Source organism: Diceros bicornis, chromosome 21 (genome assembly GCF_020826845.1).
Source record: "Diceros bicornis minor isolate mBicDic1 chromosome 21, mDicBic1.mat.cur, whole genome shotgun sequence".
NCBI lineage: Eukaryota > Metazoa > Chordata > Mammalia > Perissodactyla > Rhinocerotidae > Diceros > Diceros bicornis.
In genome coordinates, this window is record NC_080760.1 from 25,374,099 (window position 1) to 25,389,322 (window position 15,224).

The following is a 15,224-nucleotide window of genomic DNA, read 5'->3' on the forward strand; positions in this document are numbered from 1 at the left end:
TCCAACTCATCAGCAAGTCTTTGGGCTCTTCTGCCAAACCATGTCCTGAATCCAACCACTTCTCTCCTTCTTTACTGCCACCCACCAGCCCAAGTCGTATTAAATCTCATCTGATTACTGCAATCCACCTTTCACACAGCAGCCCACGTGAATAGGGCAAGGGAATCAGATCACATCACTCCTCTGCTTAAATCCTCCAATGATTTTCCAAACACTTATGACTAAAATCCGAGCTTTCACCACAGCCCTCATTCCCTTCATGACCTTGCCTTTGAATACTCCTGACCTCATGTTGATCCCATGGTCCTCCTGCCCACACTCTAGCAACTCTTCCCTTTTGTCTGTACTCTGATCATGCTGACCCTGTTTGCACCTCAGGACCTTTGCATTGGTTGTTTCCAGCATCTGGGCTACTTCTTTCCCAGGTCTTCATATACCTATCATTCAGGCTTTATACCAAAGGCCACCTCCCTAGAGATGTCTTCCTTGACACTCCTGCCATTATCACATAACATGTTCTATTATCTCCAAAGTGGAGGGGCTGAGGATGATATAAAATGTTGGTCTAAAAATCAAGCCAGAGAACAGGGCCACTGCAATCATTGTCTACAAGGTTTTACTTTTAGAAGGCACTCAATGCATACTCAGTTTTCATAGGCGAAGAGAGGAAATGGAGGCCAAACTCCAATGGAAGGAAAAGACACTAAGATAATGGGGGACACAAAGAATTATGGATCCCAGAAGTACAGTAACGAAGCCAATAAGTGTAATCAAATAATCATTTTAAAAAAGAGTTTTCTTGGTTGTGTTTAAAATGAGTCCACTGCATTAATTCATGTAGATTGGGGCTATAAGAACAATGGAAAAGTACACCACTGACACACAGTACTGAAAAAGGATGGCGAGGTCTTGATGTTGGAAAAGACAGAAGATAAAGGGAAAGTATAAGATTCTCTGATTAGAATGCAGGGGCTTTGGTACACTAGAAGATACTGGTGCTACTTATAGCAATGAAGAAGTTAGAAAGGAGAGAAATCATATAGAAAAAAAATAATTTTGCTTTTTGAGTTGTTACTATTTCACTTTTAGGTTGGCGCCAGAAATAAATATAATATCCTATGGCAAATAAGACAAACTAGAATTGGAGTGAGATATTAAGAGTGGAAATATAAATTTGGGACTTATCTCCATACATAGGATGGTTTTAAAACGGCATATATGTTCAATACATTTAAGAAAAAGTTTGCTAACCCCTCTTCTCAAAAACAGACCTAGGGAAGAAAGCTTGTGGCTGAGTCTTATAACTAAGCCAGCAAAAGGAAGAAAGGGAGCCAGTAGAAGAGAATCAAATTAAAGTTGGATGTGCACCCAGACAGTATGCTGCCGTAGAAGCTGAGGTTATAAAGCCCGAGGAGGAGCAAGCTGGCTAAGCCATTACAGAACTTCAGAGCACTACCAAAGGCCTACTGCTGAGCTTCTTAAGTGGGGATATGCATTTCTCCAAGTCTAAGTGACTATGTGCCAAGGAGTATGTGAAGCCACAGGCCCAAATAAGCACGGAACATCTTTCTGGAACATGATTTCACTCCAGGTTTTGGGGGGGACGCTGAAGGCTGGGGGAATAATGTTGCATTTAAAAATAAACAGCCAGATTACTAGGTAGAATGCAAAATTTGCATGAATTTTATATTAAAATGAGGCTAAACACACTTCAAATTTGAAATAAGGCTGCATCAGGTTATAATCCCAGATTTATAAATTCCCTTTTCTCTGTCTTTAAGGGTAGTTTGGTGGAAAGGTTTGAAAAATATTGCATGGAAGACTCCAAAGAGTGTTTCTAAGAGAAGATAGTTGTCACCATCTAGGGCATTAAATTGACCTGGGAATCAAAAGGTTATAACTCCCCCGTCAACTCCAATCTGTTGGTAGTGTTTCCTTGGAACACCTTTATTGGGAAGGATTCTGGGACTTGTGTTTAGTGATTAGCAATGTGTTCTAATGCTGGGGGAGGGGGCACATGGCAGTTTGCTGTCATGATTCATTGTAGATTAATATGGGAATATGTCTAAATCTTTATTCAATACATTTTTCAGATTGTTCAACCTCTCAGTTTTAATATGTTTGCTATATGCTTTCAAAGCCATAGTTGCCCTTACATCTCTGCCTCCATGATTCAAGGGGTATCAGCTAATATGTTTACCATAGAGGAACCCTTGAAGATTTTATAATAACGATCATCCCAGTCCATTCAGTCTATTCTTGATCCCTACAAGATACATAGGTGAAGAGGAAATTAAAAAGGTACTGAATTCCATTTGAAAATTTTTAATAGTTTATTCTACAAGGAATAGGATGGTATTTAAACAAGAGAACAACAGAACAAATATACTAATAGAAAAATAAATGGTAGAAATACAAATGAAAAATTGGAGTGAGTGAGGCTGGGGGCAAGAATATTTAGGATAATAATTGAACAGTTCAAAAGAGAGACAAAGGGGACCAAACAGGCTTAGGACAAAGAAAGCAAAGAGGTGGGGAGAAATTTAAGAGATATTTCTGAAGTAGACTCAACTGAACTCTAGTAACAGATTACATGTAGGGAACAATGGGAGTAAATGATTAATGCAAGAGTCTTTGCTTAACCAACTAGGTAGGTATATTATTAACTATTAAATGGGGAAGGCAGGAAGAGGAATTGTTTTGGGGACAGACGTCAGTGATGATGCTGATCATTTGCTTGTTTGCTCTTGGGTCTACTGTGCCCTTCCCCTGCGTTCCTCAGGTCAGCATCACAAAGAGCTACATTACCCAGGCTCCCTAGTTTCCAGGCAGGTTTGGGCAATGGCAGATGCTGGTGGAAAACAGGAGGTTGGAAGGTAGGGAGAAGTCAGGGTATTTCTTCCTCTCGCACTTTGCCTCAGAAAACATTTCTCATGGTGACCAGATTTTTTCTAACATTTCAGCTCTCATCAGACAAGCTTTCTGTCCTTGGTTCCAACTTCCTCAGTGGTCATAGCTCTGCCTCAGCTGTAGTTCTAGCGCTAGCCAGGTGGCTTTGCCTTCTGGATTCTGGAAACTCCACTTCCTCCTGTTATCCCTCTTGCCCTAGGGATGATAGCGGCTTCCTACTGTTGCTAATATCTGGGCTGTCTTGCTTCTTGTCTCATTTATCACCTGTGTAACCAATTCCCAGTGTTCAATTCCCTGATAAATTCTGGACTGGATTCTGACTGATACAGTAATACATTCAGTTTTAGACACATTGAGCTTGAGATAAGTGTGGGGCTCCCTGGTCAGGATATTTAATAGAGGCTTGGAAATAGTTACCAAAGACCAAGAGACAGATATGAGTGTGGAAGTCAACAACACGGCAGGTGGAATTTGAAAACATAAGGTTAGATTTCTCAGGTGGAATGAGGAGATGAGAGATTAAACAAAAAAGATTAAATAGTAGGCTAACCCCTGAAATGTCAATGTTCTTAGGCCAAGAAAGAACTTAAAGAGAAGACTGAAAAGAGTCACCAGAGAAGTAGAAAACCCAGGTTAGGAATGTCACAGAAGTAAAATGAGTAATGAATTTTCTAAAGGAAAGAGAACAAGTGAGTTAAACTTGGTGGAAATATCAGATAGGACACATACAAAAGGATCCAGGCAAATAAGACAAACATTTTCCTTGTATTTAGCAAGAGGAATGTTATTGCTACTTTTGTCAGAACAATTACAATGCAGCGGGGAGGGAGAAACAAGATTATGTTGAGTTAAGACATATATGAAAATGGGAGAAGCCATCAATGAATGTAAATTACTTTTTCAAGAAATTGGACAATGAAGACCTTGAAAGAAAGACTACCTTAAGTCAGAGGGAGAGGAAGGGCTAAAGAAATGAAAGGAGTGGATACTGAAAATCCCACAAAAGTAAGAGGAATAGGATCAAATGTATAAGTGGAATGGTTATCCCTCCTGGAAGAAAAGGGAAGATGATGAGCTTGATCAAGCTATAGAAACATTTACAAGATTACTAACTCTGCCTTTTCTAACTTGATATTATCAAGTAGTATCCACTATGCACAAACTTCTCTAAAATGAATGGAAGTATCATTCACTTTTCTCTCTCCTACTCACAGCTCCTCTTTAAAGCAAGCAAAAAAAAAAAAATGAAGTTAGAGCAGTCACACATCACCTTTATGAATCACATGCTTGAGGCTGTTTTCCCCAAATGTCTCTAGCAAAACATAAAAATCATGTTTATAATAACTGATATTAACGTCTTGAAAAAGAACAAAAACATATTCATAAAATTGGCTTTTCCTGAGTGATCTGTCAATTTTTTTGTGAAGAGGATATTCAATATTTATTCTCTTAGCAACTTTCAAATATGCAATACAATATTCACTATAGTCACTATGCTGTACATGACATCTCCAAGACTTATAACTGGAAGTTGGTACATTTTGACTCTCTTCACTCATTTTACCCACCCCCCCCAACTCAAAATTCTTAATTGACAAAGTTATAGTCCCATTTTTTTCTTTTCCGGATGCTAAGCTACCTGAAAATGTTAAGAAAACCAGTTTCATATATTCTATTTCTATACATTGTATGAAGTATTAGAATGGTATAACTATTTGTGGAAAACCGTCAGATCTTCTTCATATAATTACCCTGAAGCTGTAAATTACACTGGAGTATCTGTCTTTGTTGTGTGTTTGCTTATAACCAGGAGGCTTAGAAATCAAGTGGCTGTAGATCAGTTCTCATAAAGATAAAATAATGTCCAGGCATCAAGCAATGGATCGAAGGAAACCTATGCTTTCATAATTCTATTCTGTTGATAAGGAGAAATAGTTTTGAAATACTTTAAATAACCAAGGACAGAGGTAATTAATAACAGGTAACAATTTGTGGAGTGCTTATTATATACCATGCTGTGCAGACCATACTTCTCCCATTTACCTAATTTAATCCTTAAAACACAACCCTAGAGGTAGACAGTATTGTTACCTCCACTTCAGAGATGAGCAGACAGACCTGGAGAGAGAGTCTAGATTGGAACTCGAGCAGTCTGGCTCTGAAATCTCCACTCATAACCACTACAGTATAGTGTAGATTAGATTATAGCCAAACTAGTTAGTTAGTATCCCAGTTGTAGTTACCAACACAGGTTTTAAAATTTTTTTCCTGTTTTTAAAGGACCATTATTTGAGGGTAGAGTTGTTTGTTAAAGTACTGTTTTTCCTAAATGTATCTCTAAAGAAAAGAATTTCCACAAAAAAGTAATTTTGAAGTTTTTTAATGCATGAAAAGAACATCCCAGAAACAGAACAGGTATTGCCTTATCAATGATGAAGCACTATATAAAGAAGCCCCTTCCCCACTTAGTAAATAGGAATATAATGTCAATAGATGTGAAAGGTGATCACTTTAGGATTAAATGCAAACCCCAAAGTTGTACGCAACATTCATATATGGCTTACTATCTCATAGCAATATTTTCATAACGATGTATATGACATTTATACTTATTGGTAAGATGCTTCTGACTCAAAAGTTAAACAAAAGTGCTAAAGAGGTAGTTTTGCCAATGCAAGGTGAGAAAAAGGCTTTACCTTGCTTTGGTTTTTTTCCCTCAAAAATCTGTAACCATTTCTTTTTTTCTTCTAGATCAGCCAGGAAGATGATGCTTTTAGAAGCCAATTCAAAACCCTCTAAGAACTGATTCCCCCAAGTGGACAAGGATGGTTTTGAAACTGCTCTGCAATTGCCCTTGGAAGGCTCCTCAGTGTTCCTCTCTCAGTCTTGGAAACGAAATAGCTTCTGGCTCAAACGAGACCTGTTAAGATCTGACCAGCAGTTGTAGGAATTCATCCTGTTTGTTTTCTCCTCAAATTCCATGCATGGTCTGGTCTGATGATGGTAACTTCTACAGTGACCCAAGAATATTGGTAGGTACCCTGTCATTGTAAGTCAGGGACTGCTTGAAATAAAAAATGTACATGTAAGTTGAAGTTTGAAATAAAAATTTGAAAAATTCTCTAGCTGGCCTGTGAAATTGCATGATGAGTAGTACAAGTGACTGCATGTAATGCCGCATGTTTTCAGCTGTGTTTCATCAAATCATCACAGTTTAGATTCTAAGGGAGTTTTGGCTTCTGCCTGCCAGATGCCACATGCTGCTTTATCTGTATGAGGAGACAGGGGTGGGGAAGGTCTGCTGATATTCAAACTCCTTGACACCAGTCATTTGACCCTATGTACAAACTAGCTTATCCTATCCTTACAATGAGACATAAGCCCACAAAGAAAAGACAAGTTAAGTTTCAAGGGACAACAAAACATTTGTCAATTCGCAAAGCTAGAACAGTCAGTTACCGGACAATGGTTAGGAACCACTAGAAACAAAGTGACATAATATTAATCAGGTATGACTTGTTACACATACGAAAGCATAAATATACAGTAAGTAAGAGGTGTATATGTGGCCCCAGCAGAATATGTACACGTTAGAGCTGCTGTGAAACCGAGCAGGAAGTCCTGTAGCATATCCCCAGCTAACAGCAGTTTCATCACACAAGTTTGAAGGTAACAGATGCTGAGAACAACAGGTGGTAACACTAGGCAGACATCCACAGATTTATCCTTGAAAATGCACAATGTGAGAAATAAAGGTCACAAGTGAAACAGCCCTTTGCCTGCTGAGCCTCTTCTTTCCCATAAATATGCACAAGTCTGTTCTCCAGTGCTGGTCTGTGGCCTCACACCACTTGCCTCTCCGCGGTGCCAGGATCACTCTGTGCACACCGAGCCAAATCACGCTGTACACTTCCTCCTGCTTTCACTGATTCAGGTCAGGGCCTCCTGGCTTCACAGTCTCCAGATGCAAATCAAAGCATAAATAACAGAGGCCACGCTCATGGCTCCTCCTTTCACCATGTTACTGGGAACAGACACTGGTCTGAGCAGCACCAACGCCACACACCAGTGTCCAGAGTGGAGAGTAGCTTTGTGCACTTTTGCAAACACAAACCCCTGCCCCCAAATCCACCCTACGTGTCTTGTCTATTACTGGTTAGCCCTGTCTGTAGCTAGGAAGACACTGTGTTGCTCCTGAGCTCTTTCTATCAGCTTCCTCTTCTTTTTCTTGTTGTTCTTCTCCTTCGCCTTGGGTGCCCTCTTCCCTACAACGGAGGAAAGAGAAAGAAATGAGGACGTGTCAGAAAAGGCTCTTTCTCTGGGAAAGAAAACACAAAACATTAAGAGTTTTACACAAAGCCCATCTGGAAAACATCACCTATGGAAAAAGCAGCCTCAAAGAGAAAATTGTTCACATTAATTTTGACGGAATAATAATAATTTACTAAATTGGATATGCTGTCTAAAACAGAGACTGATCTTCCTGCTACAGGGAACTGGCGTATTTAAAAACCTCCCAGCAGCCTGACCAGCCTTGCAAATATCATCCTGCCACAAAAATTCCCTTTATCCCCTCCGACTTTTAACAATGCTACCCTTTACTAGACATCTTTATATCTTTCTACTGCTCCACGTCAGGGGGTGGAAAGAAAATAAGCATTTATCTACAGTAAATATACCAGAAGTTTCAAGCTCCCCTCTCCCTGCCCCATGGGAAAAAAAAATGTCTTGCTCTTAACATTATTCCCTCCATGCTGTCCAAAGGCCAATATGTGAAATGACACATGTGGAATATTTCTTTATTTTCTATAAAAACTCATGAGGACTTCATTCACTATGTGGCTTATGACTTCTTATATATAAATCCCCTTGACAAGTTGTTCTTATTGAGAGTGAGAAAAATCCTTGTTTGTTTCTGAAGAACCGGTGGTATGTGTCTTACTACCAGGAAATCACACCACATCATCCTATTTCTCCTCTTTGCCTTAGCCCCTAGGAAGCCCAGACCACAGCTAAACAGTTGAGGTTTTCCTCCATCAGGAGTTTTTGGATAAAGTTTTCCTTTTGCCTCTGCTGTACTTTACTTCTTCTATCTTGTGGTTATGTTTTATAGTCTTTATAAGGTCTCAACGTTTCTTTGCAAGTATGCATACATAAGATTGTGAGAAAACAAGAATAAGGAACATAGGCATTTGCTTTAGGTCCACTGCCCTCTTTGAGTTCTCAACACATAGGAATCAGGGGATTTTTAGAACAGAAAAGAGCTTTAAAGTTCACCTGCATTTTACAGAAAGTAAGTCATCACCATACACCTTCAGTATAGGAAGGTTCTTCCCCAGACTAGGAAGAATCCGACTATCAGCTATTCTTCCTCTCCTACCTGCCCTACTTCTGATTTTATCATGTAGTTCTACAAAACTTCAGTTTTCTCTTCCTGTGAGGTGTAGCTGTTAGCCACTGTAGTAATGAGTACCACAAACAGAACATTCAGTGGTCATCCATGCTTTCCAACCTTCCCACACATAAGAAACTCAACATCCTAGACCCTTTCATTACAGAGACATAGATGGCCAGCTTTTCAACCCAGACAATGGAGAAGGTAGCTGATGTAAGAAATGAAAATGAAACAGATAGATAAATGCCTTCGGAACCAGAGACATAGTAGATTAAGAGAGGCTATGAGGTTTCTAATAAGGGAGGTGTTTCTTGTTTCTGCTCTTGCTGATCAGAAAGGGTCTCTTTTGTTTGAGGATGGAAAACAATCTCACTCGTAAGACTGTAGCACGTGGTTGGCACATAGTTGATATTCAAGAAGTGTTTGCTGAGTAAAACTTTATCACAAGAAAAAAAGATAAAAAATAACCTATTTTTAATAAGACACTACAGTAAAATAATCAGAATATGATCATGCCCTTACATTAAATTATGAAGATCCTTTAAGTTACCTTCTGGTTCTCATTAAATTCTGGCATCAATGTTATAACGGCATTTTGCCATCTTTAAACATAGGTAATCTTACTCAGTGAAACCTTAGTCCAAGCCATCATTAATCAAAGAAGCTGTAAAGTTACAATTATTTAGTAACATATCTAATGACGAGACACACCTAATGAGGGAAGAGGAATGAAATACTTAACATAAAATGGCATATTTAAAAAGAAGCTTCAATTATAAAGTTTGTGAAGTTCTTAGTTCCATATTTTCTCTAAACAACAAGAAAACCCTAGTTAAAAAAATCATTACTGACTACATTGTAAAAATTAATTCAGTTTGATTTATTTAAAGCCTTAAGTTCTTTTTAAGAGCAAATTGAAATTAAGTGAATGGAAAAATAATGCTAACATTACTAAATTTTAAAATGTGTTAAGATTAAAAAATATACTGAACATATGTTATTTCAAGAAAGCTTTTCACATTCACCATTTCATTTCTTCATACAAATTACATAGTTGCAAGTTAAAATGTACACTACTCTAACAGGAAATCTATGCTAAATGACTGGAAACTCATTTTAAGAGGGTCAATTTTATGTCATTTACCTAATATATTACTCTGATATAATTGTCAATATCAAGCAGTCTTTGGGTTTGCTGGCTGGTAATATTGTGTGATAGGGAAGTTACTCAATATTTGCAAAAAGTAGTTCATATTGTGGCCAAAAATTCAGCAATCCTTCTGAAAACTTATTTACAGAAAATAAGTTTTCAAATAGTATGCTTACATACAGTTTTCAAATTGTATGATTGGCAATAAGTTATATGGTACTGGTTCCAACTAAAGATGTTTTGGGAGACCTAATTACAACCCCAAAACTTTTCCTCAGAAATCTCTTTTGAATGACATCTCTGTGCTATTGCTTCATTGCTTTGTTTTCTTTTTGGTTAGCCCATTTCTCATGTAGGATATATTGCAAATACCAAAGAATTAAGATGGTTAGCCAAGATCTGACCACGGATAGGCCTAAATTAACTGAAAATATTTTGTGGTCCATAGTAGGTTGTTTTGACTTTAAGCCCAACTCAAAGTAATAAAAGAATATTAAAACATAATCTAACAGAAGGTATAAAAAGGGTCTTGCACATACTTTCTTCCAAACTCGAAGATTTTTCAAACATAAGAAATCAATCAGTAAGATTAAAGCTAACAAAAACTATATATCCCTGTTTTTATCTACGTATTTGAAAAGAAGTTATATTGGACATACAAGCATGCTAATTTACATTTCCACTTCTTTATATCTATGGATATGAGATTAGACTTGGAGAATGACTTCTAGACTTTCACCCTGTACAGGAAGCGTTTCAATGCAAGTATGATGCCAGCCACCCAAACAGTAACTCAACTCACAGATTTAACGTTCTTAGTTTTTAGTTCATAAGAGACGACTTGGAAAATATAGCGCCCAAGATCAGCAGAAAAGGTTTCAGTTTAATGACAAATTCTGCATATCTTAGTCCTGAATGTTTTAAGAATGCAGTGGCTGTGACAAACCACTACTGGGTGAATCTCTTCAAGATCAGGCAGAATATGATCTACAGAGAAATCTTTTCAGTACTGTTCTATGAATACAAGAAGAAGACTGGCCCAGATATTACAGTTATTAAGGAAAGCAATGTGGTTTAATAGAGAAAGGCCTCCTTTGGGAGGAAGGAAAGCTGGTGGGTTGGCACAGTCTTGTAACTGAGATGTCTGGTAAGGTATCATACTTGTGACTCTGTTTTTACATTTATAGAATGAAGATGCTATGATCATCTTTCATGCGAAGGTTATGAAACATGTGTGAAAAAGTTGTGTTTCTAGGATGAAAGACGCGTAACATATCCCTAGCAAGACAAGATTATCATCAAAATGAACAAAGTTAGAAAGATACTATCAAAGCCACACTCTAACCAACATAATTACATTGATTTGCACACATGTGGAAATTGTCCAACAGGATAACCTCTCAACCGTTCTACAGAGAAAGGTGAATAGTCCCTTATGGAAATACTCCTAACACGCAGCTGTAGATTACTGCTATTAAACTTAGAAATAGGAGAGATTATTTTGAACTAAGATATCAGGCAGACTCACAAATTACATGAAGCTGTAAAAATACTGACTCCACCGCCAGTCAGACATGAATTTCATTTTTTCATAAGCTCCCAAATTCAAGGAAGGTCTTCTAATGGTTTTTACTCTTACTAGGTTTAGGTAAGAGTCTTTTCGTCATTGGACCAATGGTTCTTGTACATCCATCAGTAAGGCACAAAGGTTGTCTAGGGTTTTCCTAATGATTACTAAGAGTTTTGAGGAAGAATTTCTAACGGTAAATACAATGAAAGGAAATTGAAGAAAAAATTCAGTAGCTGTGACTACCACAAAAAAGCTTCTCTCTCTTCCCCTCCCTCCACACACACTGGGGAAAGTAAGCCACAATTATGACAAATGTCATTAACTGTAATTACCATTGTTATAGCCACAACTACAACGACAAAGGTAATCACCTGAAACCAGGACCAATTTCTATTAAATTTTAATGATGTTTGAAACTTGGGCTTCACTGTATTTATGAAATTCACCATGGAGACTTGCGGATCATCTCAGAGAGACTCAGTCATCCTTTCAAGCAGCTAAAACTGAGGGAAAAGAAGCCCATGTAACCACCAACCGCATGAATCTTGCCATACTTCAGAGGACACGCTGCAGGCAGAACATAAAAGGTTGCTTCCGCATCTAAAGTCACAAAGACTCAGTTATAGACAATGAATAGCAATTGGGCTATTTCTTATTCTCATATGGGCAACTTGAGTTTGCCCAAGAATGAGTAGCAACAGAGATTTATTTATTTAAGAGTGATTGATGATTCTCTGGAAAAGTACCAGCTGGTTCCTAAAATATCTTAAAAGCTCATATAAAAATAGACAAAACACCTAAATACAATTCATAAGGGAAACAAAAATGCTAATAAATATATTAAGCAATCAAATCTCACAATTAAAACTGCCAAATAAAATGAGTTGTTATTGCAAAGGTTCTTAAAAGTGAAAATACCTAAAGCTAGTGAGAACGTGGTAAGACAGGCATCAGGATGCATTATGAGAATATAAAATTGATACAGCCTTTCTGAAAAGCTATCTGGCAATGTGTACAAAAGCGTTAAAAATATTCATAACTTTTGACTCAGGTCTAGGAATCTATCCTAGAAGAATAATCTAAAGTTGGACAAAAATTTATGCATAGAGATGTTTACAATAATTCTGAAAAAAAAATTGTAAATTACCTAAATGTCCTACTACAATTTTTCATGATCTTTTTTGATTACTGAAGCAATAAAGTATTTTGTATTTTAAGGCCACAGCAATTAAATTTATTCCCAAGAATAACTGCATGTCCCTAAAACTATCATAAATAGGTGTAAGAAAAAGTCTGTAACACAAAAGCATTCCTGTTGTGGTGGTAAGCAGATCCTTTAGTGGCGTGGTCAGACATTACTGAATCTAAGATATAACAGCTCAAGAACTACTGAACGACCTAAACACTTCAGACATTCAGAATGGATTAGTTCATGAAGCTTCTTTAATCTAGACAGAAGTCCAAGTAGGCAAATATGACGAGCACTATGGGATCTACCATAGCATATTCTACATAGTTGAAAATAAAAATCTTCCTATTGTCCATAACAGTTCAGAATAACATATTGATGGTTATTTATTTACATCAGCTGAGAGTCAGAGTAGAGAGTTAGAACTAGTAAAGCAAATTCATCCATTTTGGCTTTTTATTTGTAGTACAAAGTTCATAACTGGCATTTTTAGTAACATTTATCTTTTATTTTTTCCTTAGAAATAACGCCCTTTCCACTAAAAACATTTCACTGACACACAGATGTCTTTGGAAAGGACTGGGAAATCCTTCAATGGTTGTTTGATGACTGTGATCAAATTTTCTTTGAGAAAAAAAAAATAATCTAGAGACAAACCAATAAATTTTAAAGAGTTGAAAAATAACAAGCCACCTACTAAGGGGACTTTACTTGCATCTTGAATTAAGTCATAACTTGAAAAACTTCCAAGTGATCACTTAGTCATTTCATCTTTATAAAACAGCATGTGCTAGATACGGAGAACAGATTGGTGGTTACCAGAGGGGAAAGGAGTGGAGGGAGGGCGAAAGGAGTAAAGGGGCACATGTATATGGTGACAGATGGAAACTAGACTTTTGGTGGTGAACACGATGCAGTCTACACAGAAGTCAAAGTATAATGATGTACACCTGAAATTTATATGATGTTATAAACCAATGTGACCTCAATTAAAAAAAAACGAAAAAGAGTATGTGCTTCATAACTCTATATACAGTCTGGAGATAAGTTACATGTAGTTGTTCATCTTACAAACCTATTGGTGGAGAGTGACTGTCCAAAATCAAAAATAACTGACAAAATTGTCTTCTCTAAACATACAAACATGAAAATCATAATTCAGAATACTTACTACCTAAGCAATTTATGCAAATTTGTAAAAACTAATTCAATAAGCCAATTCTGATTGTGTTAAGGTTCTTCTATTTGTAAAAGTTTGTCATATTTTTAATTGCAAAAAGAATATGAAATGGCTTCCTTTGTCTTTAAGACCTCTCAACTTTTCCTATATAAAGCACTTTATTAGGTGTGAAGTCTGTTACCTATTTTGCTGAAAGGAAGTCCTGTTTGTTTTTAAAATCTTGTTTCATGTTCAAAATAATGAAAAAGGAAGAAAAGCTAATCCTGAGGATCACCTGAACCTTTATGAATTATGTCACCACTAAGAGTTCCTGTACGTGGTATTTCAAAATTTCCTCATTTTATAGCTCTGAAGAAAATCCTTGTTCTTCAGGTGTATAATTCGACTTCTAAAGAGGCAATAGATATTCTCAAGCCCCTACCTACCAACTCATGTGAAGCGATAAGGACTACAGAAAAATAATTCAAATGAGACCTGCGTTTGTTCCACATAATGGTGGTCACTCCAGTTGATTTGTTTAACTTAAGTTCTTAGATACCTGGTACCTTAAACCAAAAAAAAAAATCAGTTCAAAGACAAGATTCTATGGCATTTAAGATATGTGAGAATAAATAAACAAGGAGAGGTGGTTTCAAAAATACTTAAAGTTCTTTTCATAAATACTTTAAGTTTATTGTAAAGACAAAGAGTTTCAGAGCAGTGGAGACTAAAACTTTCCACAATTTCACTTGTATGAGAAAATAAATACATAATTCTACCACAAGGGGGCAATAATTCACTTTTACTGTTAAGAGTGTCTCTGGTTTAAAAAAATGTACAGAACTTTTGGGCTGTAACTTCTTAAATACTTTCTTTTAACCCCAATTGGAGGCCTTTTGTTTTTTCTTTCTAGCTAATGTGAGCTCTGTAGTAGACTAAAGAGTAGGTAGCAAGGCCCAAGTGCAAGACAAGAAAAAATATAATTGCACTGCTGCTAAAAAGATGTTTGAGGGTAAAGGAAGGAAAAGAGAGGAGAAAAGTAAGATGAATTTGCTATTCGAACAGCGAGTCAGGGAAAAAAGCATTTATAGGGAAGTTAACATAAACTACCTGCAAAGAACAGGTCTTTTTGGGGGGTCTCTTATTTATGAGAATAGAGTTGTAAAACTAAAAATGATCTTCACTATCTTCTGGTCCAGGGAGTGCACAGAGATTTAACATCAAGTACAGAAGCTGACCGTTAGGTGGTGACTCCTGACAAAGGGTTCCCATCAAGTTGGCCATGTTGAGGAGGGTGGAGAGACAGCGAGTATACCAGACTCTTACCATCCCTTCTCTAGTCCAGCTCTGCTGAATGGTTTAGATATGAAGCAAGCGAGGCACAGAGAAACTAGGGCGACCTCCCCAAGTTCCCACAGCTAAGTAGTAGCAAAGCCGATCTTGGAACCAGGTTTCAATGTCTCTCTCACATATTTTTACAGCTTTAAAGGTCACTGGATAAGGACATAGTTATAGAGTTATTTTTCAAGACACACAGAAAAGCATTAGAAGACAACTAATATTACCTAACCTAGTTTTATGAGAAAAGTCATTGGCCTCATCATAACTGTGAAAACCCTTTACGAACTGCACAAATAACAATTTATCTGTAACCTAGACTTTCTGTAAATTGACACTGCATTGATTCATGGCTTATTCTTTTTAGCAACACACAATCTATAAAGTTTCCTACATAGAGTAAATGAGATGGTGGACGTTCCTAGTATGTACCATGCACCATAGGTGCTTTATACACATTCTCGTTTAACTGAATATAGTGAAAAAATTTAAGTACTCAAACTGTTCTGCCAG

At 37.1% G+C, this 15,224-nt stretch overlaps 1 protein-coding gene across 1 annotated transcript in view; it reads right to left on the bottom strand.

Annotated features, from left to right (window-relative positions):
- Positions 1-5,302: 5,302 nt before the first annotated feature.
- The window catches only part of RSPO2 (R-spondin 2), a 155,764-nt gene continuing 145,842 nt past the window's right edge, over positions 5,303-15,224 (bottom strand). Inside the window, exon 5 of the mRNA XM_058564789.1 lies at positions 5,303-7,175. Coding sequence (XP_058420772.1) covers positions 7,060-7,175 — 116 coding nt within the window. The 3' untranslated portion in view covers positions 5,303-7,059. The remainder of the gene's footprint in view (positions 7,176-15,224) is intronic.